This window comes from Patagioenas fasciata, chromosome 4 (assembly GCF_037038585.1).
Source record: "Patagioenas fasciata isolate bPatFas1 chromosome 4, bPatFas1.hap1, whole genome shotgun sequence".
In the NCBI taxonomy this organism is placed as follows: domain Eukaryota; kingdom Metazoa; phylum Chordata; class Aves; order Columbiformes; family Columbidae; genus Patagioenas; species Patagioenas fasciata.
In genome coordinates, this window is record NC_092523.1 from 60964340 (window position 1) to 60991894 (window position 27555).

Consider the following 27555-nt stretch of genomic DNA (forward strand, 5'->3'; position numbering starts at 1 on the left):
TGCAGATGTAGTTATGCTTTTAGCAAAATAGTTCTTAAATTCACCTAATGAACATAATTTACTCTTACTTACACTTTGATTGTGTTTTTCAGATTTATTTGTGTTTTCCAATTTGAATCCCTTTGAGAATGCCTGGGCAACATATTCCAAGGTAAGAAAAAACATTCATCAATTGCTGTATCTCTGTATTTCCGCAAACTTGTCTGAAGGTCGTGAAGACTTGCTTATACTGGCCCAGGTTGCCCAGAGAGGTGGTAGATGCCCTATCCCTGGAAAGGTTCCAGGCCAGGCTGGATGGGGCTCTGAGCAACCTGATCTGGTTGAAGATGTCCCTGCTCATGGCAGGGGAGTTGGACCAGACAACCTTTGTAGGTCCCTTCCAACCCAAACTATTCTATGATTCTATGGTAATGCTCACTGTTAAGTGTGAGAAATAACCTAATCATCAGAGTTATTGGAAGATGTATTGTCTGTTTATTAAAGTGCTCACACATCACTTATGTAGCAAATATTAATTCAGACATTTTCTTTGTGTGATTTTATGTATATTTGTGTGACTGTGAAAAAGGATCTTGGTGTGATTACTTTAAGTCTGATTCTGTGGAAAATCTCTCTATTGTTTTGGCTGGCAGGTCATAATTGGCTCTGAAATCTTAACTTTCAACACATCAAAGGATTGCCACAGTGAACTGTCACATTGGCTCAACCTATTTGGCTACTGAAGGTTAAAAGATGCATGAGTGCTTGTGGATCCAAAATTAATTATAAATGTGTGGTTTTAAGAAAGACTTCGATTCAGAAGGAAACATCCGCAAGGAGCTCCTTAACTGCACTCTTTTTAAACACAGTTTATCAATGTGACACTTAAACTAGGATACAATGTTTTTAATGGAACAGGCGGAGACTTTCTAGTATAATGAACCCTGTAAGCAACTGTTTTTGTCTGTTTTTTAATGACACAGACTTAGAATTTAAGGACCTAGTTCTGTATGTTGTGTTGCACCGAAGTTTGGACGGTCTTCTATTTATGAATGCCTTATGCTCTTCTGTGAATGTAGAGCAGAAGTTTTATTGAACCTAATTTGGGATCAGGGTTATTAACAAAAGATATGTAGAAGATAGAGGGAAAATGGGCAACTTCCATTTTTTAGTTGTAGTTACGCTATCATAACACTGGATTGACATGGTAATACATCAAAATCTCTCGAATCTTTCACTGATATCAAATATTCATGTTTTATTGACTAGCTGATCTCTACGATTAATCATAATTTGCTTTAATTTTGCACTACAGTAGTCTGTTTTTAACTGGAATATGACTGTATGACAGAAACTACTTGGCTATGTTTGAGGTGCAATGAAGCCACTTGCTCAAGTAAAACTTTATTACTGTTTAACAGTTCTTTGAACTTGATTGTAAATATCTTGTACAACTAGCATATAGATCCAAAGCCTCTTCAAAGTCAACTAAAAGGTGACTGCAGAATTTAGAGGGCTTAAAATCAGGTCCTGAGAACTGGAAAAACAAATACTCCTTTTCTGCAAATATATGTGAAAGCATTTCCACTGATTTTAACATGTAATATGAGCACCTATGTCTACATGCTTATAGGACTGGGCTTCAGTGACATAAGCAAGATGTAATATTTTAAAAGCTAGTGAAAAAGAAAGAGGAGAAAACTATTCTTGTACCATGCACAAAGTCAAGGATAGGCGTGAGCAAGGCAGTCAGAACCATTCAATGTGGTTTGGATTTAGTTTGTCAACACTTTAATGTCAGGCTTCTGTAACTTCATGAAATATTATCTACTTCTTTTTTAAGAATTCCTCTAATGGTGTACTTTGATATTTCTGATAAATTACACTACCTCACAACAAACTGAAAGGTAGAAGCAGGTTGAGCACAAATACATGGGAAAGCAATTCTGTACTTCTTCCTGCCCAACACATTCCTCGGAGAAAAATGATGATTGAACACATTTCTCATTCAATTTATTTTAATGGGAAAATTTGTCTTCCTTCCAGGAAACAGTGTACAATCTCTGAGTTTTACACACACCTTGTATACTGGCACTGTTCCTTACAGAACAAATACCTGGATTTGATTAAGTGTGGAAAAATATATAAATTTTGTGAATTTTGCATGCTTTTATATATATGTAGATGTACACAGGTTTCAGCGGTAACTTAGGTTACTGGTTACACCATACTGCCAAAGAACAGAATTTGGCATAATGGTTTTGAATTTATTGAGAAAACCCCCTTCTATTCTTAAGTGATTATTCAGCAACATCTTTGTTACCAAATAGTCCAGTTATATTTGCCCCAAAATATCCTATTGGCTTGAGGAAAACAAGCTGGATGTGTTTAGCTTCCTGAAAGGACAAGTCCCAGTAAAAGTTCATTAGTGTCAACCACACCGGGGCTCAGTCCTCCAGAGAACACTTCCACAGAGTACAGAACTGCTGTCTAGTGTACATGGGACCGTATGTATGAGGAAGTCCTTATGTTTAAAACAACCTAAAAAAAGCCATTGATAAACTAATAGCAAATTATTGTATAAACCTTGTACTAAACCAGAGAAATGTACTTGGTCTCCCTATGCACTAAGAAAGATACCAGAACACAGGCAAAACACCAGAGAATGAAAAACTCAGTCCTATTTCACGGTAGTTAAGAGTGGGTAAGCAATTAATCTTCAGACACAATGGAACTCAGTAAGTTGCTTATATTTTCCTGAAGAATTTGAAAAAATCATAAACAGTAATCAAAGCTTTAAGCAACTTGTCCCTTCAATAAAATAGTAAGCTGAATGTGCAAAATATTGAAAAGGACAGTAGTCATTCCAACAGAAATCTTATATTTTTAAAAATCCAGTAGCATTTTTATCTGCTGTCCTCAGCCAAGAGGCTGAGCAAGGACTGAGCACCTGCAAGTGAAAGCGAAGGCCTCCTTAGAATTAAACCTTGCGAGAGGGGTCAAGGACAACAGAAAGAGCTTCTTCAAATACATGGCAGATAAAACTAACACCAGAGGCAATGTAGGCCCACTGATTAATGGGGTGTGTGCCCTGGTGACAGAAGATGCAGAGAAGGCAGAGCTACTGAATGCCTTCTTTGTCTGTTCTGCCAGAGGCTGTCCTGAGGAGCCCCGTACCCCTGAGGCCCCAGAGAAAGCCAGGTCAATGGAGGAGTTTGCCTTGGTTGATGAGGACTGGGTTAGGGAGCAATTAAGCAATCTGGACATCCATAAATCCATGGGCCAGATGGGATGAAGGGAGCTGGCTGAAGTAATTGCTAGGCCACTCTCCATCATCTTTGCTAAGTTGTGGGAAATGGGAGAGGTGCCTGAGGACTGGAGGAAAGCAAATGTCACTCCAGTCTTCAAAAAGGGCAAGAAGGAGGACCTGGGTAACTATAGACTGGTCAGCCTCATCTCCATCCCTGGAAAGGTGATGGAACAACTTATCCTTGGTGCCATCTCAAGGCATGTCAAGGGTAAGAGGGTCATTAGGGACAGTCAACATGGCTTCACCAAGGGGAAGATATGCTTAACCAGCCTCATAGCCTTTTATGAGGACATAACCAGATGGACAGATGATGGCAGAGCGGTGGATGTGGTCTACCTTGATTTCAGTAAAGCATTTGACACAGTCTCCCACAGCATCTTTACAGCTAAACTGAGGAAGTGTGGTCTGGATGATCAGGTAGTGAGGTAGACTGAGAACTGGCAAGAAGCCAGAGAGTTGTGGTCAATGGGGCAGAGTCCGGCTGGAGGCCTGTATCTAGTGGAGTGCCTCAAGGGTCAGTACTGGGGCCAGTATTATTCAATATATTCATCAATGATTTGGATGAGGGAATAGAGTGTACCATCAGCAAGTTTGCTGATGACACCAAGGTGGGAGGAGTGGCTGACACACCAGAAGGCTGTGCTGCCATCTAGTGAAGCCTGGACAGGCTGGAGAGTTGGGCAGGGAAAAATTTAATGAAATATAACAAGGGCAAGTGTAGAGTCTTGCATCTGGGTAGGAACAACCCCAGGTTCCAGTGTAAGTTGGGGAATGACCTATTAGAGAGCAGTGTGAGGGAAAGGGACCTGGGGATCCTGGTAGACAGCAGGATGACCATGAGCCAGCACTGTGCCCTTGTGGCCAAGAAGGCCAATGGCATCCTGGGGTGTATTAGAAGGGCTGTGGTTAGTGGGTCAAGAGAAGTTCTCCTTCCCCTCTACTCTGCCCTGGTGAGACCACATCTGGAATATTGTGTCCAGTTCTGGGCCCCTCAGTTCAAGAAGCACAGGGAACTGCTGGAGAGAGTCCAGCGTAGGGCAACACAGATGATTAAGGGAGTGGAGCATCTCCCTTACGAGGAAAGGCTGAGGGAGTTGGGTCTCTTTAGCTTGAAGAAGAGGAGACTGACGGGGGACCTCGTTAATGTTTATAAATACATAAAGGGTCAGTGTCAGGCAGATGGAGCCAGGCTCTTCTTGGTGACAACCAATGATAATACAAGTGGCAGTGGTTACAAACTGGAACACAGGTGGTTCCACTTAAATATGAGAATAAACTTCTTCTCAGTGAGGGTGACAGAGCACTGGAACAGGCTGCCCAGGGAGGTTGTGGAGTCTCCTTCTCTGGAGACATTCAAAACCCACCTGGACACATTCCTGTGTAAGCTCATCTAAGTGTTCCTGCTCCGGCAGGGGGATTGGACTGGATGATCTTTTGAGGTCCCTTCCAATCCCTAAAATTCTGTGATTCTGCGAAACTGAATAGGAATGGTCCCAAGCAAAGTGGAAACTGTCTAGGCTTAGCAGTAAGCAACCTTCCTAAAGTCTGTGTGGTTTTACCGATTTTCCCCCCTTCCATTTTTGCTGGCTGCACGTAGTGTGGACCGTGTGCCAAGTTTGGGGGTGAAGGAAGAAAAATTCTGTCTGTATGAAGAGGTAAGTATCAATAGCATCTTTTAGAGCACGAAGGGGTGGTCATGTTGGCTTTGAAATTCTGCAGATTGCCCTTCTCCACACTGAATTCGCTTCCCTCTCCAGGGCAAACTTGCATTTTGGGTTTTCAGCTGGATAGTTGCAGACAAACAGGCACTTGCTGGAGCCCATGCAGCCTTTTCTACCCCGGCAGCGGGATGAGCCCCGTCCCCGCCCGGGGAACCTCGGCTGAGCCCTCCTTAGGTGCCTGTTCCCTGCTGCCTCTACTTAAATCTCCTCACCTCTGCCTCGCTCCTCCTGATCTGGTCGCTCCCGCTCTCCTGCCTCATCTACCTATCCTTATTTTTCGCCCTTGATCTCGCTGCATCCTCTCGCTGTCGCACCGCCCGAGGGAGAGAGTCTGCGGCCGTGCCTGCATCGGAGGAGGTCCGGGGGCAGGGGCGGGCTTATTCGGGCTTCAACCCGCACCTTGCCGCCGCGCCAGGCGTACGGGCGCCTCCGGAGTCCCAACCGGGGGTAGTGGTCCCGCTGCAGCGCCGGGGAAGGACCGTTCTCCCCTTCCACCCCAGGGCGGTGCCCCGGCATTTTAGTGACGACGGCGGGGCTGGGGGCGGCGCAGAGCGCCCCGCAGCAGGCGGGCTATGGTCGGGGAACCCCGAGAGCTGCCGGCCGCGGCAGCGCTGCTGCTCGGCATCCTCAGTGCGCCGGGCGCAGCGAAGCCCCCACTGGAGCCTGGTATCTCTGCTGGCCTGGTTTCCAAGAGGGGGCTGTGTGTCCCTCTCGGCCGCTCCGTCTCGCTGGACCCGGCGGCGGACCTGGTGCTGAGGATGCGGCCGGGGGTCAGGTGTGCCGCGGAGGTGCTGGGAAGCGGAGCGGGCCGGGCCCGCAGCCCGCTGGCGCTCTCTCTCCCCCTCGCTTCTCCTGCGCCCTCTCCCGCGGGCAGTTCGGCTACACCCACTTCAGGACTCGCAGTCCCGGCGGGTACCGCCTGCGCCTCCAACTCCGCTGCGACTCGCCCCGCCGGACTCTGGCTGTGCCATTCACGCTGGAGGTAGAGGTGCTTTTCCAGCAGCTGCGCCCGCTCAGCTGCAACCCCGTGGAGAAGATGCGGGGGCTCCGCGCCCTCCTGGACGACAAGGTTTTGGGCTTCCCCGAGGGGGAGCCCGGCCGGCGCTTCCGCATCACCCTGCTGCCCCCTGCCCGCCGCCGGGCGCCGAGGGGCGGCCCCTGCCCTCCGGCCGCAGCGGAGGCCTCTCCGCCGTGCTGCAAGCGGCCATCCGCTACCGGCACGTGACGGCCACCACCTCCTCTGGCTGGGACGGCGTCCCGGCACGGGTGTCCGTGCTGCCTGCCGCCGGCCTGGCGGAGCAGGAGTACTTACAACACACTGCCCAAGCCCGGTTTCCTGGCGTTGCTCATGATGGAGGTGAAACAGTTTGCTCTCACTGCCCTTGCCCTGGATATGTTGGCTGCTGAGGACTTGGAAACGGCCCAAGACCTCCTGGTCTTCAATCTCACCTCCCCCTGGGCCCCGTGGCTCACAGCAGCAAGGCTTCCTGTTCAGCACAGATGACCCCAGCAGGCCCTTTATTGTCTTCTCACAGCAGGAGGTGAGGGAGCTGAAGATTGCCTGCCAGCCGCCTACCCCGGACTCAGACCAGGATCAGCTTCTCCAGGTGGAAATGGAAGTGCTGGACCCTGATTGTGCCTCCTCAGAGCCTTTCGCTTTCATCATCCTGAAAAAACTTGTGAATATGTTGGCCCCTGTGGCTACTTTCAGTCATGTGGCTGGCCCACAGCTGATGCTCTTTGAGGCCCAGTCATGGTCCCTGTCTGGTAACTTGGAGATCAGTGATCAGGACAATCTGAATGAGGTGAGAGTCTGCGTCACACGAGGCCTGTTATACAGGGAGCTCAAGGTACTGGGTGTGCTGCCCAACCACAAGTCCTTCACTGCTGCAGGGCTAGCAGGAGGGCAGGTGATTTACCAGCACAATGGCAGTGAGCACAGCTACAGTGACAACATTGTTTTCTGCATGGTAGATGGGTGGCACCAGGTTGAATTTCTGCACCCCCTCACATTGCTCCTGATGATGATTAGCCGCCACTGCTGAATACAAATCCTGAACTGGTGCTGAGTGAGCACCAAACTGTCCAAATTTCACTTTTTATCCTTAGTGCTACAGACATTGATGATGCCTCTACCAAATTTGTCCTGGCTGGGGACTCAACAGTGTCGCTACTGGACTCATCCCGCTTTGGCAAGCTGTTGCTGTGTCAGGCACAGCAACCATCTTATGACAGCAAAGAGAGCAGATGAGAATTGGAGCATGACTCCTCTTCCTCCCCATGGCACTTTGTGGTGGATGAACGTGTGTATGAGAGGGTGGTGAGTGAGTGGCTGCAGTAGGGCATCGTCAATGGGAGACTGTTCTTCAGGCATATGAGAGCTCACAGCACCAGTCCAGTGATGGGCCACATTGTGTTTCAGCTGCAGGATGACAAAGACCCTCCTAACGGGTCAGGGGAGCATGTGCTCACTGTCCAAGCCCAACCAGTAGATAGCCTGCTGTCTCCACCCAGGTGCTAGCCTGCAGATGACAGTGCAGGAGTACCAGCCAATCATCACTGAAGAAGTGCTATTTACAATACACTGACCTGGATATGGATGACAGGGAGCTGAAGTACACTTTAATGATAGCCCCCAACTGACACAGATGAGAACAGCTCTGTGGTGACCAGGGATGTTGTATCGGCTGATAGTCCTGAGATGGCCGTTACACACTTTATCCAGGCCCAGGTCAACCACCACAAGAGATCAACCCGCCCTGATCGGGAGCTGAGGATGACACCATGGGTGATTCAGTTCACATTCCTTGTAGAGGACTCAGCTGGCAATTCTATACAAGGTTCCTTTACTCTCTTCCTTCAGCCAGTGGACAACCAGCCACCTCAGGTCACCAATACTGGCTTCACAGTGCTTGAGGGAAACAGCTTCCTTCTCACCAGTAATCAGCTAGATGCCACAGATGAGGACACATCTGCAGATCAGATTGTCTTCACTGTAACTCAAGTTCTAGAACATGGCCATCTGCATTATCTAGAGGAGGGTCTGATGGTGCAAGGAGAATCTTTCCTGCTTGATGATATTGCTGGTGAGCACATCTCCTACAAGCACAGTGGTGATGAGTTTGCCAGTGATTCTTATCAACTGCAGGTGAGTGATGGGAGTCCATCACGTGCCAATCATGGTCAAGATCACTGTGCACTCTGTGGATGATGAAAACCCAAGCATCACTCTCCCTGATGGTCATAGATGTGTGGGAGCAACCATTGATGTCCTGGAAAATGGTGCTACTGAAATTACTACATTGCTTTTCTAGGGTACAGGTGAGGATACAGATGACTTGGTGCTGACCTTCATTGTGCAGGATCCACCCAAACTGGGTGACATCCTCACGGATGGAGTGCGATCAGAAAAGATTACCCAGCACAACCTCATCAATGGAGCAGCAGCCTATGCTCACACCAGTGGAGAGATTGCCTTGAAAAACAGGTATGATTCCTTCAGTCTCACCATTTCTGACCTCTCTAGTGAATGGGTGGTGGGAGGCAGCACAGTACCAAGGGTCCATGTTGCTGTGACTATATTGCCAGTGGATAGCATTGCACCTTCAGTGATGATTGCGGCAGAGCCACTCAGTGTCCTTGAAGGAGGGAAGAGTACTCTAACTCTGGATTAGCTGGATGTAGGGGACATAGATACTCCCAGAGATGACATCTTGTGCATTGTAATGGTTCAGTCCACTTCGGGATATTTGAAGAATGTCTCTTCAGCCCCAGGGTCTGAGAAGTCTAGAGCCGGTGCTGCCACTAGTGCTTTTTCTGTTAAAGATGTTCACCTGGGTCATGTCAACAACATGCAGAGCATTCACAAAGTGTGAAGTCTGGAGAGGATAGATTGACTTTCCAGTGCTCCAATGGTGTTAACTTCTCACCTCACCAGTTGTTCCTTGTTGTCATCATCCTCACTAGTGATGAAAAGCTGGAGCTGTTTGTGTGTGAATTCATGGTGCTTGAGGAGATTGAGCCTGGTGATTGACACGCCCATCCTCAATGGAGTCGATACAGACATGCCTCCAGATGAACTGCATTTTGTTATTGCTGTCCCTCCTAGGCATGGGCAAATTATGCAGCAGCTGTCCACAAGCACTGTGTCTGTTCACAGTTTTCCCCTGGAGGAGATCCAGGAGGCTTCCAGCATTAGGTATGAACATGATGACTCAGAGACGAAAGAAGGTAGCTTCCAAATTCAGCTCACTGATGGGCACTATACTGTGGAACAGAATGTACCAATTATGGTGATCCTGGTGGATGAGGAGGCCTCCAGGATGGCAATCAACCATGGTCTGGAAGTAGAGATTGGCAAGTCAAAGGTCATCTCTAGTCAAACCCTTAAAGCCACAGACATCGATTCAGAGGACAAGACCCTTGTTTATGTCATCCATTTGGTACCTGTGCAGTGCTTCTTACAGCACCTGAATAGAGAAGGATAAGTGCTATGTAACATTACACAAGGCACAAACTTCACACAAGATGATTTAAACCAGGGACTTTTCCACTATGTTCATATTGGCCTACATGGAGTGCGTGATCTCATTAAATTTAATGTTACTGATGATATTAGTGTCTTGATAGACAGGTACTTCTATATTACCATTGGTAGTATCAATATGGTCTTCCCTGAGGTGATCAACAAGGGGGTGACTCTCAAAGAAGGTGGAAACATGGCACTCACAACTCAGCACAAGTGATTTCAACGGTCCTGATGAAAATTTGTGCTTCAGTGTGACCCAGTCCCCAGCCTGGGGCCATCTAGAAAACTCAGACAATCCTGGGGTACCTGTTATTTCCTTTACTCAAATCCAACTTGCTGGCAACAAGATTTACTACATTCACACTGCAAAGGATGAGGTGAAGATGGACAGTTTCGAGTTTTAAGTGACAGATGGATATAACCTAGTCTTCCGTACCTTCAGGGTCTCCATCATATATTTGGACAATACAAAGCCAATTCTAACTATTGGTGACCTGGTTGCTGAAGAAGGGGAGACCAGGCTGATCACCCCTTTTGAGCTGACTGTGTAAGACGGGAACACTCCTGACCATTTACTTCTTTTCACAGCCACTCAGATTCCAGTGCCCAGCCAGATTTTGTACAACAGCAACTACCCAGTCACCAGCTTCACTAAAGAAGACTTGAATGACAATCTTACCAGCTACAGGCATGATGGTACAGAAACCAAACAGCATGGTACTGCTTGTAAGAAGATAAAATGTTAAATGGTGCTTTGCAGATCCAGCACAAATTTCTTTTTGAAGACTGAAGTACCTGTTTGCCTGCCTGGAAATCAAATCCAGGCTCAAAACTCACTAGTCTTCAGCAAAAGTTGTTCCGAAAGGCTTTTAACATTTCTGTGCACCACTGAATCTAGTATTAAAAACAAGACAAAACAGAAGATGGGCACACACAGTATAGTCTCAGTAGGTTGGGTGACAATTTGTGTGTTTCTGTTCCACAGAGAATGCTGAGTACACAAGGAGACCTCCTTTAGGTCAGCTCCACCAAACCGGTGCAGACAGGAGAGCCTCAGAGCATGGTAGGGCATGGTGACAGCAGCCAGGCTCCCTGTAAGGGTCCCTGTGCTCTGGGTGATCTTAGGGAGTTTGTTGGGTTCAGGGCTGTCATTCACCCATCCTGGATAGAACAGTATGTTGAAAGCTTTCACAAGGAAACTTCCAGCCTAGACTTTACCTGTCTCCAATGTGCTTTGACTGTCAACAGCAGAGACAACAAAATTTTCATTAGCCACTGTAATAGGATTAGAGGTTTCCATTATTTTTCTATACTCAGGTACGTTGCCTTTCTTTTGCAAGAGAAAGCCATCTGGGGAGAGAAAAAAACCTTTATCTCCATTTTATGTATTTATCTGTAGCTACCAGACAGGTTGTAGCTTTAAGATTATGACAGTGCAATTTGCACTTCATCTGCCAAGCTACAGTGTTGTGAAAATCATTTGCCATTCATTCAACAATGTTTCATACATTTTCAGTTAACAGAAAGCACCCAAATCTGCCGTGCCAGAACAAATGCAACTGATATCCCTAGGGCAGTAAGTCTTTTAATAGATCAGAATTAGCTCTAGAACAGCTTAAAGGTGATTGGAGTATAAAGAACATTTAGATTGTATCCCAGATGTTTTTATATCGAATGAAATTGTTGTTTATTTAACTAAAATAAAAGTATTTAACTAAAATAAAAGCAAAAGAAGATGACTTCTCTGAACTCTTCATATGGATGAAATGGGATACAGGTTAATAGACCTGCAAATTTAGGGTAATAGAAATATCCTGATGATTTTCCCCTCTTCTCCGGGAATACTGAATCAAAGTTGTGTTGACTTTTAGAGCTATTTGTGATTTGCTTGATATGTTCTCATATTCACTCCCAATGTACCTGCAACAGTTTTGTGTGTTATTGAAGAGCTTAAAAAACTGATTAAAGTGAAACAGATTTTTAAAAAATTAGCAGCGAAGTAATTCTTCCTAATGTGCTGAAACAAGAATGTGACTTTAGTATTGAAAAATAACCATTTAGGGTAAAACTATATCTCGCTGTCTTTTTCCATTTTTCTTTGAACTAAACTAAATTTATGTTGTGTTGTTGGGTATAGACTAGTGTAGGAATCCATGCCACATTATGTAAGTTTGGTTGGTGATATGCATTATCCACAAATTAGCCAACTTATTGGGAAGTAATCAAATAGTAAAGGTAGAATGAACTGTGTCCAGTACTCTGCAGATAAATGCTATGATGATTCATTTAGCATATTCTTTTTTTAGCTGATATTGATGAAATGAAGATCAGCTACATCCTGAAGGAAGGTTATAATGCTACCAGTAGCATCTTGTATTTCTTCATTGAAGATGAAGGTAAGGTTAAGATATTTAACTATACATATCTTTGAATTACATCACCTGGAAGATTGTTCAGATTACATAAACAAGTCATATATTATTTCTTTGTAAGTAAAATGTAAAAGTGAAATGAACACATAGGAATACAAATCAGGATATTTTATTCATTTTAACATACAGGGTGTTGCAAGAAGATGGACCTAATTTCAAAGCAGCATGCTTTCAAATTGGGTCCATCTTTTTGTAACACCCTGTGTAATATCACAATTAATGCAAACTGCTATGGCAAGCTATGGACGCTTTGTGGGATATACTGTTGTCACATTACTGTTTGTTCAGTGACCTCTATGGAGAACTGTTGCCAGTGACAGTCAATCCACTATGGTTAGCTGTGCACATTACAAAAATACGGCTGTGCAATGTGGAGCATTGGCAGGTTTGGAATCATGGCCAACTACTGAATCAAAAGAGAAAATGAATACTAACCTTTGTTAAATAAGGAGAGTTTAGTTGATTTAGATCATGGCTGAGAGTCTGGTGAAATGGTAAGACAGGCTGCTCTAAGTCTATTTTGCTTTTATCTATACAGGAGCACATCCTTGTTTTGCATAGATTGTTATTGTTTCTGAGTCTTCAGTGGGCCAGTGATTATTTGTATCAACTGATATATGTATTTTCCTTTTTTTTCCCCCATAATTCTTTGATGACTCTTGTTTTGAACTCTATTCTGTTTGTGTATTTTTTTCTCCATAGGCTGCAGTATTTTCCCCCAATCATTAGCATGAATTAAGTTCACTGAGAATTCATCAAAATTTTACTGAAGTTCCTTTTAATTAAAGGCAGATAAGAAGATCTGTAAAATAAATTTGCAATTCAGTTGAATAACGTCTGTGTAAGGCTCTGCCTTCATAATAGTCTCTGTAAACTGACTAGTTTGATGTAATCTCAGGTGCACAGAACATGACAGAATAGCATTCTAACACAGCATTTGACAGAAGTAAGTATTTCCTAACAGGCGTCAAAACAAGTCTGAAACACCATTAAAATATTTTGTCTGCAATTGGCAGACTCAATAAAAAGAAATCTGCATTGACAGTATGAGGATAGTCACTGGAAAACCATAGCTGCTTTGAGTTTGCTGAGACTTCCTATTCTAATGATTGCAAACCAGAAAATGTATGTCTTGATCTCTTGAAAACCAGTTATTACTTTCTATTATATCTATAATCAGCCTGTTTCTGTTCTCGTAGTGGTATAAATAACCATAGTTTTCTGTCCACTATTAGCTATAAACCAATCCAGCCAGTGGTAAATATGTGCCTGAGAAATAAGCATTCTGTTATGAATTAAGAACTACCCAGACTTTGACTAGCTGAGATATTTCGATGAGCTGAGATGAACCTGTTCATTTTATGGCTTGAAGATGAGTGTGAGCAGCTTAGATAGAACTTCCACTGTTTTCTTTACCCCATCTGCAGGGCAACACTATTTTTGGGCACTGCACTGAGAGTATCAGCAAAACAATGAAATGTGATTTGTTTATTTTCAGTTGTCCAAGAAGTAGTAGAACATTTGGCACCCGTCACTTGGTATTGTCACTTTGCTCATATATGAAAGATTATGTACCTTAAGGAACATTAAAAATATTTTATGCTGAAAGAAAAAGGTTCAATGCTGGCCAGCTGAGGGGGATAGAAAAAAATTAGCTAGATTTCACAAGCCAATTATTTTCTAGCTCTACTTGAAGTAGCTTGCAATTGATGCAATTAAAATCAGATGGGGCTATTCATTTACAAATTATTGGAGATGTATTCCTTGTATATTTTTGCTTATCCTTCACTTAGCACACAGGAGAGGTTTCTGTGAACAGCTACCTCTGTTTCTTACAGATACCTTATTTTGCTGTTACTTGATGAATATACAAGCCAGTCACTGACTGTGGCATGACTAAGTGGGGTAATATAATAATGATGAGAAACAATGGGGAAAAAGAAATATATATACACCAAGGGACACAAAGGGAGTCAGTTACTAGATGTTTTCATTAATAGCACTTTCAGTCTCTGCTAAATGAAGTGATACTTTCAGCTAGATTACTTTGTTATCTGTCTGTTCCAGATATCACCAAACAGAATAAGAAAAGCTGTAGCAATAAATGTGCATAGCTATTCTTGTAACGAGACATGTACTGACTGAAGGGCTGTTGGATGCTGATGTGACTGGCACTACAGGAAGAGTTCATGGATACAGGAAGGTGTGCTGAGCGAGTAACATCTGGAAATTCACTTAAAACTTGTTTGGTGTGGGAAAGAAGGTTGAAAAGTCAATGCTGTCATTACTATTATAGTGCAAGGAAATGCTTTTAAAAGGAATTTTATTTGGATTACTCTTTTGATGGCTTTGGTGCTTCGAAATACATTAAACATATTCCCTCAGGGGCATTTTCCTCCAAAGGGAATGCCTGAAAGAAGGCACAACTCCTAATAGCTGTTGTATGACTGAGGAAAAAGTACCTGAAGGCCCAGCAAGAGGAGAGAATGTTCACTGATTTAGTGGAGTTTGCAACTGTTTCAGCAATACTCAAGAAAGAATCCACTATTTTCTATTTTTTATGTTCTAGCTTCTAGAATCCTCTTAAAAGCCTTTAATTTTGCATCAGTACAAAGGAAATGCTGAGCAATGAAATGTGTGTGTGTGTACCAAATGTGAGGAGAAAACACATGCATTTTTCTCTGTCTTGTCGCTTCCCTTGCACAAACACAATCAGGTTGGTCCAATGCCTCTCCACCTGGTTTATGTTCAGTGATGTAGCTCTTATTTACCTGTAGAGTTTACCTTTTTTATTTTGTAGTTTTTCCGTACACTTAAGCTTTTGACACTCCTGTTGTTGCTGCCCTCTAGACTTTGTTTTCAATTAGCGCTGTCAAAAGAGTAATGAGAGCTTGCTGATACTGAAAGCTATAATGTTTTGCTAATGTGAACTTTGTGGGACTAGTTCGGGCTTCTTTCAAACCTTGAATAGAATGTGATATTAAAATTTAGAATTCCCTTTGTGTAAATGAATCCTACTGAAAGGTACTAAAGCGTTTTTTCAATCCAGGAAATATTAAAGAAAATCTTGTACCTATGTACTTCTAACTACTCAAAAATAGCTCTGTAGAAAGAAAAATATATCATAGGATCTAAAGTACGAATTTGCTCTGTGCATTCTGCTTGAAGGGGTCCCAGATCTGTGGGGTGAAAATCTGATCCCACTAAAGTTAACAGGAGCTTTGCTATTAATTTTAGTTTGCTTGGGATTTCACTTAGAGGCCTTCTCACCCGTATTCGATTGATGCTACTGCAAAGAAATTGCATGAGGGAGGTGTGGTTGGGTGAAAACCCCGAGGAAAAGCTAGCAGTTCTCTGGTAGTATGTGATTTTCCCACCTTTTTTCTTATCTTTTGCCTTTCAAAGATTTGGACTCTTCAGCCAGGGAGTTGATCCAGGGGCTGGTCCAGGCTTTCCTAAGGCTAAGATAAGGAACATCAGCCTTGTATCTTAAAGCTTTTAAATGTTTTTCTAGGCAAGGAGTATGGCTCCTTGATTCTGGATAGTCTCTTAGTGCTTTGATTGAATCTGATACCTAAGAAGGCAGAAGAATACAGGATTTTGTAATCTGTGAGCCACACACTTCTCACAGATTCTAACACAGTATCATAGTCATATGCTTGCTTATAACATCTAGGAACATTAAGATATCCAATCACTTAAGAATAGGTATTCTTGTTAATGCATAACGTGCAGGTGAAAAATTAATCTTTTGGCAGAATTTAATGGTGTTTTGTTATTTCCTTTGGGTAACACAAACTGAAATATGGCAATTCCGGGAGATTGTTAGCAATCCTTGGCTTGAATTTGATCAGCTAAACTGGCAGAATGTAGTTACTAGTCAAAATCAGTATCTGATTTACTGTATTTATCTAACACAACTGTCTACTGTTACATGAAGTTATATCTCCTCTAATTGTACTAATGCTTTTACTAATCAACTTTGCAAGTTGGTGTACCATTCTCTTGCTAAAAATAGCTCCTTTTTAGTAGACAGGTTTTATGCATCTATCTCCTCACATCCACAAATCTGAAAACAGTTTGTGACTTTGCAAAAGATGTTGCAGTGGTATAATTTCACCACTTTCAGACACAAAGGTGCCTCATTTAAGAAGCAAAGGATTTCCAACTGATGTGCCATCTCCAAGCAGCCTTAAAAAAATCCAAAGCTATAGTTGTCCCAGTGTAAGTTAAATAGAAGTGCTAAGGGGTTTACAAAAACTTTGTTAAAAAGTTTTAAAACATTAGTCAGCAAATATGCATGAATTCTTATGCAGCAAACTTGTTGAATAAATTGCACTGCAGGAATTTTTGAATTTAGTGGGAGAATGCTTTCCATTTTCACTGTGTGTTTGGTGTGCTCTAATTTGCTGTCATGCTTGACAGCACTGAATGGTGCATTTTACCTGTGTTCACCTCAAGAATGAAAAGCTATTGGGGATGGAGGCTTTATTTTGATACAGATTTTAGTAAAGGTATTATGTTTCTGCTGAAAGGAATCTCTGAGCAATTGTGGAATTAAAACATTGAAGTGCTTCTGACATGGTCTTCATTCACCCCTTCATCTATTGCTGTTTCAAGATAGGAACTCTACAGTATTTTCAGGCTTCAGGTCGTTACCCTGGTGTGGAACTTCAGCCAATGTCAAGTGGCTGGAGGACTCAGGAAACCTGAATCAGTCCTCATCCACTGGTCTGCTATGGCTTTGCATGTGGTAATGATCTTTAAGACTGAGCAGGCATTTCACTAGTGAATAAAAGGGAAGGCCTCTGAAACAGGAAAGAAACATGTCTTATGTTTCTGTGGTACCTCTTGGCACCTTTCCAGAATTTAGGCAGGCATCTATGGAGCCTGGTGGTCAGTCTTTCTACTTTCATTTATGGTTTGTTACTTCCTGTATTGATTTCCCTAGGCATGTTTATTACATTGCCCTTTCAAAAGCTTATAGTCTGTAAGGCTCTTATGATAAAAGGACTGTTGTTAAAAATCATGTTCTGTATATTGTTCTCATGGTATTTTAGAGATTTGGCAAATTATTTGTATAGGTAATCAGACATGACAGCTTGCAAATGGATTGATAACTGTTTGAAACAACTGATACTGTGAGTAATCTAAATTAGATCAGATGTATTAGGTAGGATTAGGATCAAAGCCCAGATGGACCATAAGTACATGCAAGGTGATGACTGGATAAGGAAATATCTAAAGAAGAATTTATCATGTAAGTAGTGCGGGTTTATCAGTTCCAATAGCTTGCAGAATTCTTGAATGTATTTGTTATTGTGAAGCTTTGGTAGAATAGTCTTTAGTATATGGATGAACTGAAATCTGCACAATTTATACTGTCTAATTAAATGAATTGGCTGATGTTGCTTCTTCAACAATGGCAAGTAGTTTCTATAGTTAACCTAAACATGGAAATGAAGATGATTCCTTAGAATATAATTTTTAATGTAATTAATACAAAAAAGGATGGTGGTAGAAGAACAAATTCCCACAGTACCACGACTTATTTCAGGCCAAATACAGTCTGGAAAAGCAGAGACTTTAGTATTAGATTTATCTACGAGGAGCTCCCATCCCTTTCTGCAGACAATGTGCTTCCTTCCTAGTCTTGCATGTAATAAAAATCCAAGAACCACTGAGAACAAAGTAGTGACAAGGAGGTTTCTCAGTTCCTTTTTTTGATGAAGATATTTTCTGGCACAGAACTGGTTAGCCAAAACTTTACTTTTTGATGAAATTAATGTGAAAAATGACTAAAGAGCTCACTCTTAGATTCCCTCAGTGTCATATTCCTGGTTTGTTTGGTTTTTTGAACTCCACTATTCTGATATTCCTTTATTTCTGTCTAGTTTTTTTTCCCCTTTCTCTTTTTTTTCCCCTACTTCCAGACAAAGAGACTTTTGTGAAATAATAGCTAGCAAACTCCCGTTTCCCATCTCTCTTGTATATATCTGTGTTGGACCATAAGCCTGACTTCAGGGTAGTTTATTGTTGTTTGAGCTACCTGTTTATGTAAAGATTAATTTGTTCTTAAATTAAATAAGAAATAGGAGTTAGACTTAACACATAACAGGCAGAGTATTGAAGACTGTTATGTGGATGACCTCTAATCAATGTAGTTGTATCTCTGTCATGATATAAAGTTGCTCTCAGGAACAACTGACCATTCCTTGGCTGGTGGTAAGAAGTATCTTTGTAGCACACACCCTTCTACGGCAGCTCTGTCTCAGTCCCTGTCCCATCTCCGCTTCTTGAACTCTTCACTTTTAAATTTTGCATCTCCTTCTAAAAAAGGAAATGTTTCTAAGTGGAATATGTCGGGGCTAGACTGCAGCTGTCTACAACTGAGGCTGTTAGAAAAACAGACAAGAATTAGACAAACCTGTGATACAAAACTTATTTTATCATGATTATTCTCCTAATTGTACTATTAAATGCAACTCCCTTCTATGAGCAAAACTGGTTATTTAGAAGTGCAGTGATGATGGTTTGTTGCAAATACCAAGTTCGGTTTTGCCAGAACAAAAACTCTTGGGCTTCTTGTGAACTCCTGTACTTGAAAATGTTTACAGTCTCTGGAGCAGCAGTAAGTTTATTTGAGAGCTGTTTTTGCCATTTGATCTCTTCCATTGTGTTCATATATCAGAAAAACTCCAAGAATTAGGCCTAATTAATGGAAAACACCTTCCCAGCCAGGCAGGATAAACCATGTTCCTCTGTGCTAATACAGGAAATTGGAGCGTGGCTTTTGTGTTCCAGTGAGCTACGCTGGTGTGGAGGCATAGTATGTTATGGTGACTTCCACCAGATAAATAGTTTTAGTATAGCGTCTCATAGTGCAGCAAAGCATGTTATTGTTAGGCTCAAAGGACATATTTTTCTTGAGTTGATGGCTTCCAGAAAGAGACTATGTAAAGATATATAGAGTAAATGATTAATTTTAACAGAAGGATACAATGCTTGATTTAGGTGGAGGATGACTGGGTCTGAGTAAAGATTACTAGTTTATGATGAAGACAGGGCAAAGCAAAGCAACTAAGGCAAAGAACATGGGCAGAAACACTGGAGTCACAAACGAAGTCATGCTTTTTCTGAGTTGAGAATATGGCTGCAAATTTTTATTTTTTTTAATAAAATGCATGTAGTTTTTCTTATATTGACAGTACACTGCAACTCTCCAGTCCTGTAGCAGGGGTGGGAAAGGTGGGCAAGAAAAGGCAAAGAAGGGCTGTGACTTTCAGTCTTCTGATGCACAGGCTTGCCTCATGTTTTGCTGAAGGCTCATCATTCTCAAATTACAAATCTCTTAGTCAACTTCCAGGTCTCTTGGAATTTAGGAGGATAAAAATATGAAATCCTTGTAATTGGGTGAGATTTAAAAGCAGAAGACAAGGTAATTCAATGTGTGCGTGCCAGCCTTCCACAAGCTGCAATAATGAAAGTGCCTCCAACAAATTATGAACAACAGTGTGCCTGTTCCTTTGAAACCCTGTCCAATGATATCAAACAGGAAAAAAAGTCTAAAGTATAAGCATCTTTATGTAGATTCATTAAGGTCTCAAATTTTCTTGATGATAACTGAAATTAGGCATGAGTTGTAAAAGACCTATTAAATACTTATTTAAAAGCCATGTAAGAAGCTTTACTGTGGCATGGTAGCACTGTTTTGGATTTCTGCACTCAAAACAATGAGGTATACTTTTTTTGTTAGCTGATTTTTGCTCTTTTGATAGTGCTCTTTCCCAACACCTACAGTTTTTTTCTATTTTTGTCTTACATGCTTAAAAAGTGTGATACTATTCAGTAGATATTTTTGACATGTATTCTGCACTTTGCATTTAGGTGGAGATTTTTGTATGTTTGGGGTTTTTTGTTTGTTTGTTTTGGTTTTTATTTTCAAATTAAGTTATAACTTACTCTTTGTTTTTATTTGTTCTTGAAAGTCAACTGTAAGATCTTTTGAAATGCTGGCAGGACCTTAACATGGAATTCATATTATAATCAGTCTTACAGTATTTTGGAGACTAGAGTGATGCATTTCTTTAGAAGGCCATTTCACCAATATTCGATATTTCTTTAAGCAGACCAAGAAAGATGGCTTTTTTCCTGAAAAAAAGTGTGTTTTCTGTGTTTCCCAACAAATTCTACATTTCCTAATCCTGCTATCTGTCGCTTGCCCAAGCATTTTTGAAGATCCTGTGAGTGGTGGGAGGATGAGTGCCCTTTTGTGACTTTGCCACCCCATAATTTTATATCTTAAGTTAAAAGTTATTTTAGATTTCCTCCCTCTCATCTGCCTTTTCAATTTTTCCAACATTTGGAACTACTTCCCTTTCGTACATATGTATATTTACTTTCTTTTTCTGAGCTAGGGGTTTTTGTTCTTCCTTTTGTGTTTCTCCAACTTTTCATTCCTTTGATTTCCTTTACTGTTTATTGGCCTGAACTGCTTTCTGTCTTTCCAATCCTTTCCCATAAATTTTTGCTATTCAGCAAATCAAAGTGAACTGCGAATATGCTTGCATCCACAGAGCAGCTGTTGTAAAGAAACATAACTTCGCTTGAAGGAATTTATAGGAACATGGCCAACCACCCAAGCTAAGACAAAGTCTGAGGTGGTGATCGGATGGCTTTTCACCAGAGCAAAAAGGTGTCCTGCTGTTTGGGTTATTAATGTTCTATTCTTTACTAATTTCGAATTGCTGAATATATATTTATGCTATCTGTGGTCCTTACAGAAATAAAAATGTATGTTTCACAGGATGCAGGACCCATGTGCCATGCACATGACCAACTTCTACCTCTTTGTATTAATCTAGTCTTTTTTCCCCAAATGTAACAATACTTGGCATGACAGCAACGCTTGCTCAGGGGTAATAAAACCAAGAAAGCAGTCACTAGGGTAAATTTTTAGGAGAACACTGCAAAAAGAGGGCTCTCCTTTATGAAACTTGTGAGGTTTTTATGACGTTTTCTTTGACAAAAGGAAAACCAGTTCTGCCTTTGTTAGATTTATGAAGCTGCTGTGTGAGACATCCCTTGAAGGCTTCCCTGTTCGGGCAGGAAAAAGCTGGTGTACTGTGTAGAGAAAGAGTTAGGGACCTTATTAACTATAATATGTTGTTGGAATACCTCCGTTTATCATAACTGTAGAACTGGCAACCATCTAATTTCATACTGTCCTGTTTTTAAGATATGGTTTGTCATTTTCAGTGTTCTCTGTTTCTCTGAAAAATGCAAATATATGATACTTAACACGAGTGCTTAAATTTTCTGGTAATTGCCCCTGCGTATATATTCTTCCTAAAAATTGCAAAGCAGGAGGCTTCAAGATTTTAAAGCTTTTGATGCATGTGTAGGTGATCTAAAGAATTTGTGTTTCAGTCAAAAGATAGAGATATTTAAGTATATGTTTGAAACACACTTTAAAGAATGAAATTATCCTGTTTGTTATTTTTATGGTACAAGTACTCAATCCTCAACATAAAGAACAGATTCCTCAGACTACACTTTATTATCTCTTAAAAACTACAGGAAAATGTATTACCGTAAAAATTTAACCGCTTCCTGCTCCAGCCTTTTCCCAGTTCTGAAATAAAGAATAGGTGGAGAAGTTGTGAGGCAGTAAACGAGTGTTGAACCTGGTGTTAGTATTGTGCACGGTACAAGTTCCTTGGCTGTCCTGATTTTCATGGACCATGAGCAGCCCAAGGTTGGGAACCTACCGAATGAGATATCATTTGGAAACGGGAAAAAATGGTCTAGGAGTATGAATGAGTATTTTGCTCTTTGCATATCAAAGGACAGGGCGAGAGGATATTCCAGACATTTATCTTCTAGGATGCTGCGTTCTGTGATATTCTCAGTAATAGAAAATTATATGATTCTACTTTAAGCCTACAGGGTGTTTGGGGTCTGGTTTGGGGATCTTTTTGTTTAATGCCGAGTTCACAAAAAGCCAGGTACTGAGTTAGGTCGAGTGTGATATACCTGTCACTGAAAATTGATGCGTGTCTTTAGCTCGCCTGCTGTCTGATCTTTCCTAGTGATGATGAAAGCAAAAGACGTTTTCTAACGATTCATATCAGCTGCTTTGTATCATCAGCTCCAGCAGTCAGTTCTCAGATCCTGTGATACACGCCGTGCTGAGTTTGCCAATGCTGCAGTGCAACATATACAACGCTCTTCCCCTCCCCAAGTGTTACCCAACAGTATGGTTTTTTGCATGTGCTGTGTGCTAAGGATAACAGTTTAGGGGGTGTTTTACTTCAGTTTTTCAGAAACTTTCTGTTTTGAATAAATAGCCTGGGGAATAGTTATATGGTAGATTATCCATCCCAAAACGCTTCCCACTCTGGCAGTAGGAGCAGACATTTCCAGAAGAAAATAAAAGTAGAATATCTGAAGAATTACAAATGTGTCTTTGCTAAACAGCTTTATATAACAGTATATTTACCTGCACATTAGTGTGTTTTTTATGTGAGGAGGAGGATGCTCTATTTGTTTTGTATGGACAGCTTCGCAGTGCAAACAGACATGAGAGATGATGAAACTGTTGACTGGAAACAAGTATGCAGGTGGTCCCGTCACATCTGTGTTTCAGCTCTGTACAGATCTGTATAGCAGTTCATCAGTAATTTCACACCTGAGAACTAGCTTTTGACTGCTATTGTTGACTAATAAGAAATATGCTAGTTGACCATTAACGTATTGTGAAGTGAAACTTTTTATATTGCAGCCTTTGGTTTGGTTTTGTTTTTAATTTAGCCTTAAGTAAGAGTTTTCCTCTGTTTCCAGTCCTTTGTTTCTAAGCTGATAAGTCTTTGTTAACTTGGAGCACCCCGTGTTTGGTTTTATTTTTAAAAGATGAAAAAGAAAAAAGGGAAAAAAACCACTGAAATCTGCCAAGGGATGAAGTTTGTGAAAGATGTGTAGCAGAAATATAATGATCAAGCTGAAAAGCTGGACTTTGCCCTACACTTTCTTAGAGGCTGAAGCAACTCCCACAGAAATGATGTTAGTATAAGAATTTTCGGTGTTAAAGCAAATGAGATTTATGTGGTGATTTTTAGTAGATGTCAACAGGGCACTAGTAGCAAATTAGATCCTTTAATCCAAAAGTTTCAGTGCTTATTATATGCACGACTGAATTAGTCAGTTGGTCTCATGTTGTTACTCTTCCGTAACAAAAGTGCATAATTAGGGGGTAAAATGTGATTTTTATATTAAAAGAAAAATGTTAACTAGCATAATTTTTGACCAGAAAAAAAAATGCTAACGGGATGCAGAACACATAAATAAAATGAACTTTTACTGTTTACCCAGTGTCTTTTTCCTCAAATCAGTTGCCAGACAACAAAACAGAAATTGAGATACTCTGTGTATTTTGGCAGGATGATACATTTTGTAACACATTAACTTTAGCTATTAGTAAATAAGTTCTTGAAGTAGCTGGTCTCTACTTGTAGGACCAAGTTCTGGAGAAGTTAGTTACAACTCCTCGCTTTACAAGGGCAGCATTATGCTGGCCTTTGAGCTATCAGAAAATCTGAAAGCTACTAGAAATTCTTCCAGGGTCTTCTGCTGGCAGAGGTGGCAGGTGTAGAGTACACTGAAGTTCTGAGTGTGCTATCATGGGATAGCAGAGACCCCAATCGTGACAGCTCTGCAAAGTAAATAGGAATAATAAAAATCTTTGCACCAGTGGAGCGACTCAAGAAGCACTGAACAGAAAAGGTCTTTTTCTGCCTGGTTTAAAAACAAAGAGGTTTAAAGCTTTAGGTTTGGGGTTTTTTTAAATAATTTAAACCAATGTATGACAGTATTTGCTTTGTGCAACACATTGAGCTATTTTCTGAGTGTTAATTAAATCAGGCATTTAAAACCTAAGAAGTTGTAGAATAGAAAAACTGTGGAAATATGGGAATGGTAAGTCATTTAGGAATGATTTCATGCTCCACAGCCTTCAGAAGCTCTTTGCTAGCCATCAGATTCTCTCACAAACACACAGGCTGTTGACTTGATGATGAGGGATTAATTATTCTCAACTGGGGAGGTAAAGTGCCTCCTAATTGCTAGTGTTGAACCTTAATAAAAAGATGCTTGTATATTCAAACTGATGCTGGATTGCAACCTAGAGGCAGTAATGAATTTCAAAACTCCATGGTGAGTTACAGATATTTGTTTCGTTATATCCACAGCTTGATTCTGCCCGTAAGCATGCATTGTTGCTTAAAACAAAGAAACCTAGCTATAAAACTATGCAGACTTAATGATAAAAATATTTTCTTGAGTGCCTTCCTATGATATATTTTTATGTATGGTACAATCTTGCTTTTAAAAAACGTTTTGGTTTTTTTTTTTTTTTTTTTAATCAAACAACTCTTTGTATTGCATTAAATAGCAAAACCGGAATGAATCCTTATGTCAGTTGTAGCATCCTGCATGTGAAAACATGTTCACGTTTCTAGATACGGTTTTTGCTCTCTCGAAACATCCATGTTCTATCATCATTTTATGAACTCATGCTGCAGCAAACCTCGTCTGATCTGCATAGCAAACAAAACCTACTTTGAGTTATATCCTCATCTGCTGCTTTACTTTGAACTAAATGGATTCATCTCTATCCCTAGAACCTCTGTGCAACTACCCTCTGTGGTTTTCATGAAGATGAGCATGTGCAGCCTTTTAAACCTCTACAGTGAAAAAATTCTGCTTGGATAACAACCCAGCAGAGAGGATGGATTTCTGACTAGGAATTGCAGTTTAGAGTTACACAGGGAGAAAAAAGAAAATGGGAGAGAAGCAGCAAATTTGCATGGCGTGGTGGATCCACATAAACCCTGCAAACATTGTTCTGTCACACTGAGCTGCAATTTCACATCAAATATCCACTCTAGAGAGTGCATCTGCGGAAGCAAGACTTGGACAGATGGCAAAAATCTTCAGGGCTTATTTAGTGTACAGGTAAAAGTGGTAAAGAACTTCACAGATTCTAAATGTGTATAAGTACAGCACAGATGCAGGCAGAGCAGTAACAGAAACTGTAAGCACAAAGCTTTAAATGTACAATAGTTAATTTATCTTTGAAAGAGATGAGTGGTGGGATTGGTTGTTTTGGTGTGTGGGGGGGTATTGTTTGTTTTTATGTGTGACTAAATTATACCTTCAGTGAAGCCTTGAACACCTTAATTGACATAAGTAAATTTAACAGGTTGGTGTATCTTTTCTGAAGGCATAACTGGAAAACATGTTCCATAAATTTCTATATAGATGAGAAAACTGTCCCTGTTGAACAGTTCTCTTCAGTCATATGCAATAAATAACCTCATGCTTCCATAACTTTGATGCTTGTATAGGTTTTACGTGCCCAGCAGGTGAAGTCAATGGAATTTTTCATGCAAATACAATTGTTGATGTACACATACGTTGACAGGACCCTACCATAGCGATGTATTTTTTTATGAGCTATGCTACAATATTAGAGAGTGTGTGATATAACCATCCTTACTTTTTTCTGAAGGTCAGTAACTGCCAGATTAGCATTTTAAAACTGTTTTTGTGGCTGTTTAAATTTTATTAAAATGCATGGAGAATAATTCCTCTGAAATCTTATCCAGGTATTGGAACCAAAGATGGTACAGCAGTAAAGGATAAAGACTTCAAGGTCCGGTTCAATCCAGGACAGGCTTTCAGCCACCTGGTGAGTGAGGATACTTGCAGACAAGGAATAACAGGCATCTGAAACACTCCAGATGTTTCTATCTGATCTAGTTATGGCTACCCTTGAGATTCCAGCAATTGCAACCATTGAAATTGTGGATCCTGGTGAAGGTATGTATCACTTCTCATTCTCTGAGAATTTGTGATTAGATGCAGTATTGTTTGCTTTCAAGTCCGGTGATGAGTACCTGTATTACCTCATCTGTCTTTGCTCTCTTGTGATTCAGCCCTGTCTTAAAGCTTCACCTAGCTGAACAAGGAATTTGTATTTCTTATAAAAATCTCTTCTCTTGCTAAGTTCATACTCTGTTTGTAACATCATACAGGTGTTCAGCTTCGGTCCCCCTGTTTTCTCATTATGTTTTTCTTCAGGGTCTACAGTGTATATTCCTCAGCTGGAATACAAAATGGAGGAAGATAAGGTGAACTGCTGATTCCTTTTAGAAGATCTGGAGATGTCAGTCAAGAACTGATGGTCATTAGCTGTACACACCAAAGTATGTTATCTAGGTGGGTAACAGATTTTTCAGCATAATATTCATGTTTAGGTGAGTAAGAGAGCAAATGCAGTTGTTGTTAGTCAGCAAGTATTGTCAGTAGCTTCAGTATCTGAAAGAAGTGATTTTTGCAGGCAACTTAGGTGTGTTTAGTTCTCTGCTCAAAGAGTGTTTAAAAGCCCAAAATGTAAGAATATGTGTGCACACATATGTGTATACATATGTGTACACATACCTGCATGTGTGTATATAGATGTATACCTTTTTTTGAAGAGGCAACATTTTTTTTCCCTGCAAATGCCTGTCCTTGCAGTGGTTGTTTAGAGGGCAAAAAAAAATTATTCTTCCAGTCTTAATTCCTGTTCCTCTCCAGTTGCTGAGGATCTGACTGATCACTGTGTCTTTGTATGTGTCCTGGGTGAGAACTGAGGTCCCCAGTGTGAAGCTTTTCCTGTCATCAGTGTTTTATTTTTGACTATGTAGCTGGCAGAAGCCAAGTCTGGGCTTCAGCTGATTCTGTAAGAGCTAGTATTTCAAAATTGACAGGCTACAGGCATTGAGTATCACGTTTTGTTTAAAAGTAACTGACACTGAGGGCTGCATGAAGCAATAACCTGTCTTAATAATGCTTTTTATCTCATTTGTGAATCTGTATTATCAAAGAAGGTGATAGATGGAGTTGGTAATGAACCACAGAGAAGAGATGTAGATTTAGAACTAAACCACTTCTACAAGCAAATCAGATTTGGGAGTTCTAGTTAGGTTAGAGGTTAGCTATAAGGTTCAGAACACAACCCTGTCTTCACTAGACACACAGACGTGTGAATGGAAGTTAGCAGTGGTGGTCACTCGGATACAGACAGATAACTGATAATATGATACTTTCTTCAACACAGACCCATTTGAATCTCAAGTTTTCCAAAGATAACTCTTGACTACAAAATAGTCCTGCTATAAACTGAAAAAGCAGGATGGAGGAGGAGAGAAAATATTAGATATTATTAAAATACTAGATTTTATAAAATATATCAGATAACTCTTAATCAAAACCAAAATATGCATCCAAAAATAAGTTTAATAAATGTAAGGTAATGGGCATTTATAAATGAAACCAGGGTTAAGATAAAGGTTAGAATTTATCCTAAACAGTGAAATATGAAATTTTGATTTAAAAAAACCCTGACTCTTGTAGAGAAGTCCTGTACCAGCTAGTAGTAGCTTGAGATACCGATGTTGTGTATGCTTCATAGGAAGGGAAAATGTGGGACTATCCTCAGTTCTCTCACTCCTTTAAATTTCTGGTTCAGAAAATCCTTTTAAC

At 41.0% G+C, this 27555-nt stretch overlaps 1 protein-coding gene across 1 annotated transcript in view; it reads left to right on the top strand.

Moving 5' to 3' along the window:
* Window positions 1-6235: 6235 nt before the first annotated feature.
* FREM3 (FRAS1 related extracellular matrix 3) overlaps window positions 6236-27555 on the top strand; it is a gene marked incomplete at its 5' end in the record, with an annotated part of 29636 nt that continues 8316 nt past the window's right edge. The window contains 15 exon segments of the mRNA XM_071808366.1: window positions 6236-6475; window positions 6477-7023; window positions 7026-7512; window positions 7514-7559; window positions 7561-7641; window positions 7643-8167; window positions 8169-8877; window positions 8880-9022; window positions 9024-9742; window positions 9744-10279; window positions 11845-11934; window positions 25635-25708; window positions 25710-25848; window positions 26110-26154; window positions 26157-26234. Coding sequence (XP_071664467.1) covers window positions 6236-6475; window positions 6477-7023; window positions 7026-7512; window positions 7514-7559; window positions 7561-7641; window positions 7643-8167; window positions 8169-8877; window positions 8880-9022; window positions 9024-9742; window positions 9744-10279; window positions 11845-11934; window positions 25635-25708; window positions 25710-25848; window positions 26110-26154; window positions 26157-26234 — 4459 coding nt within the window.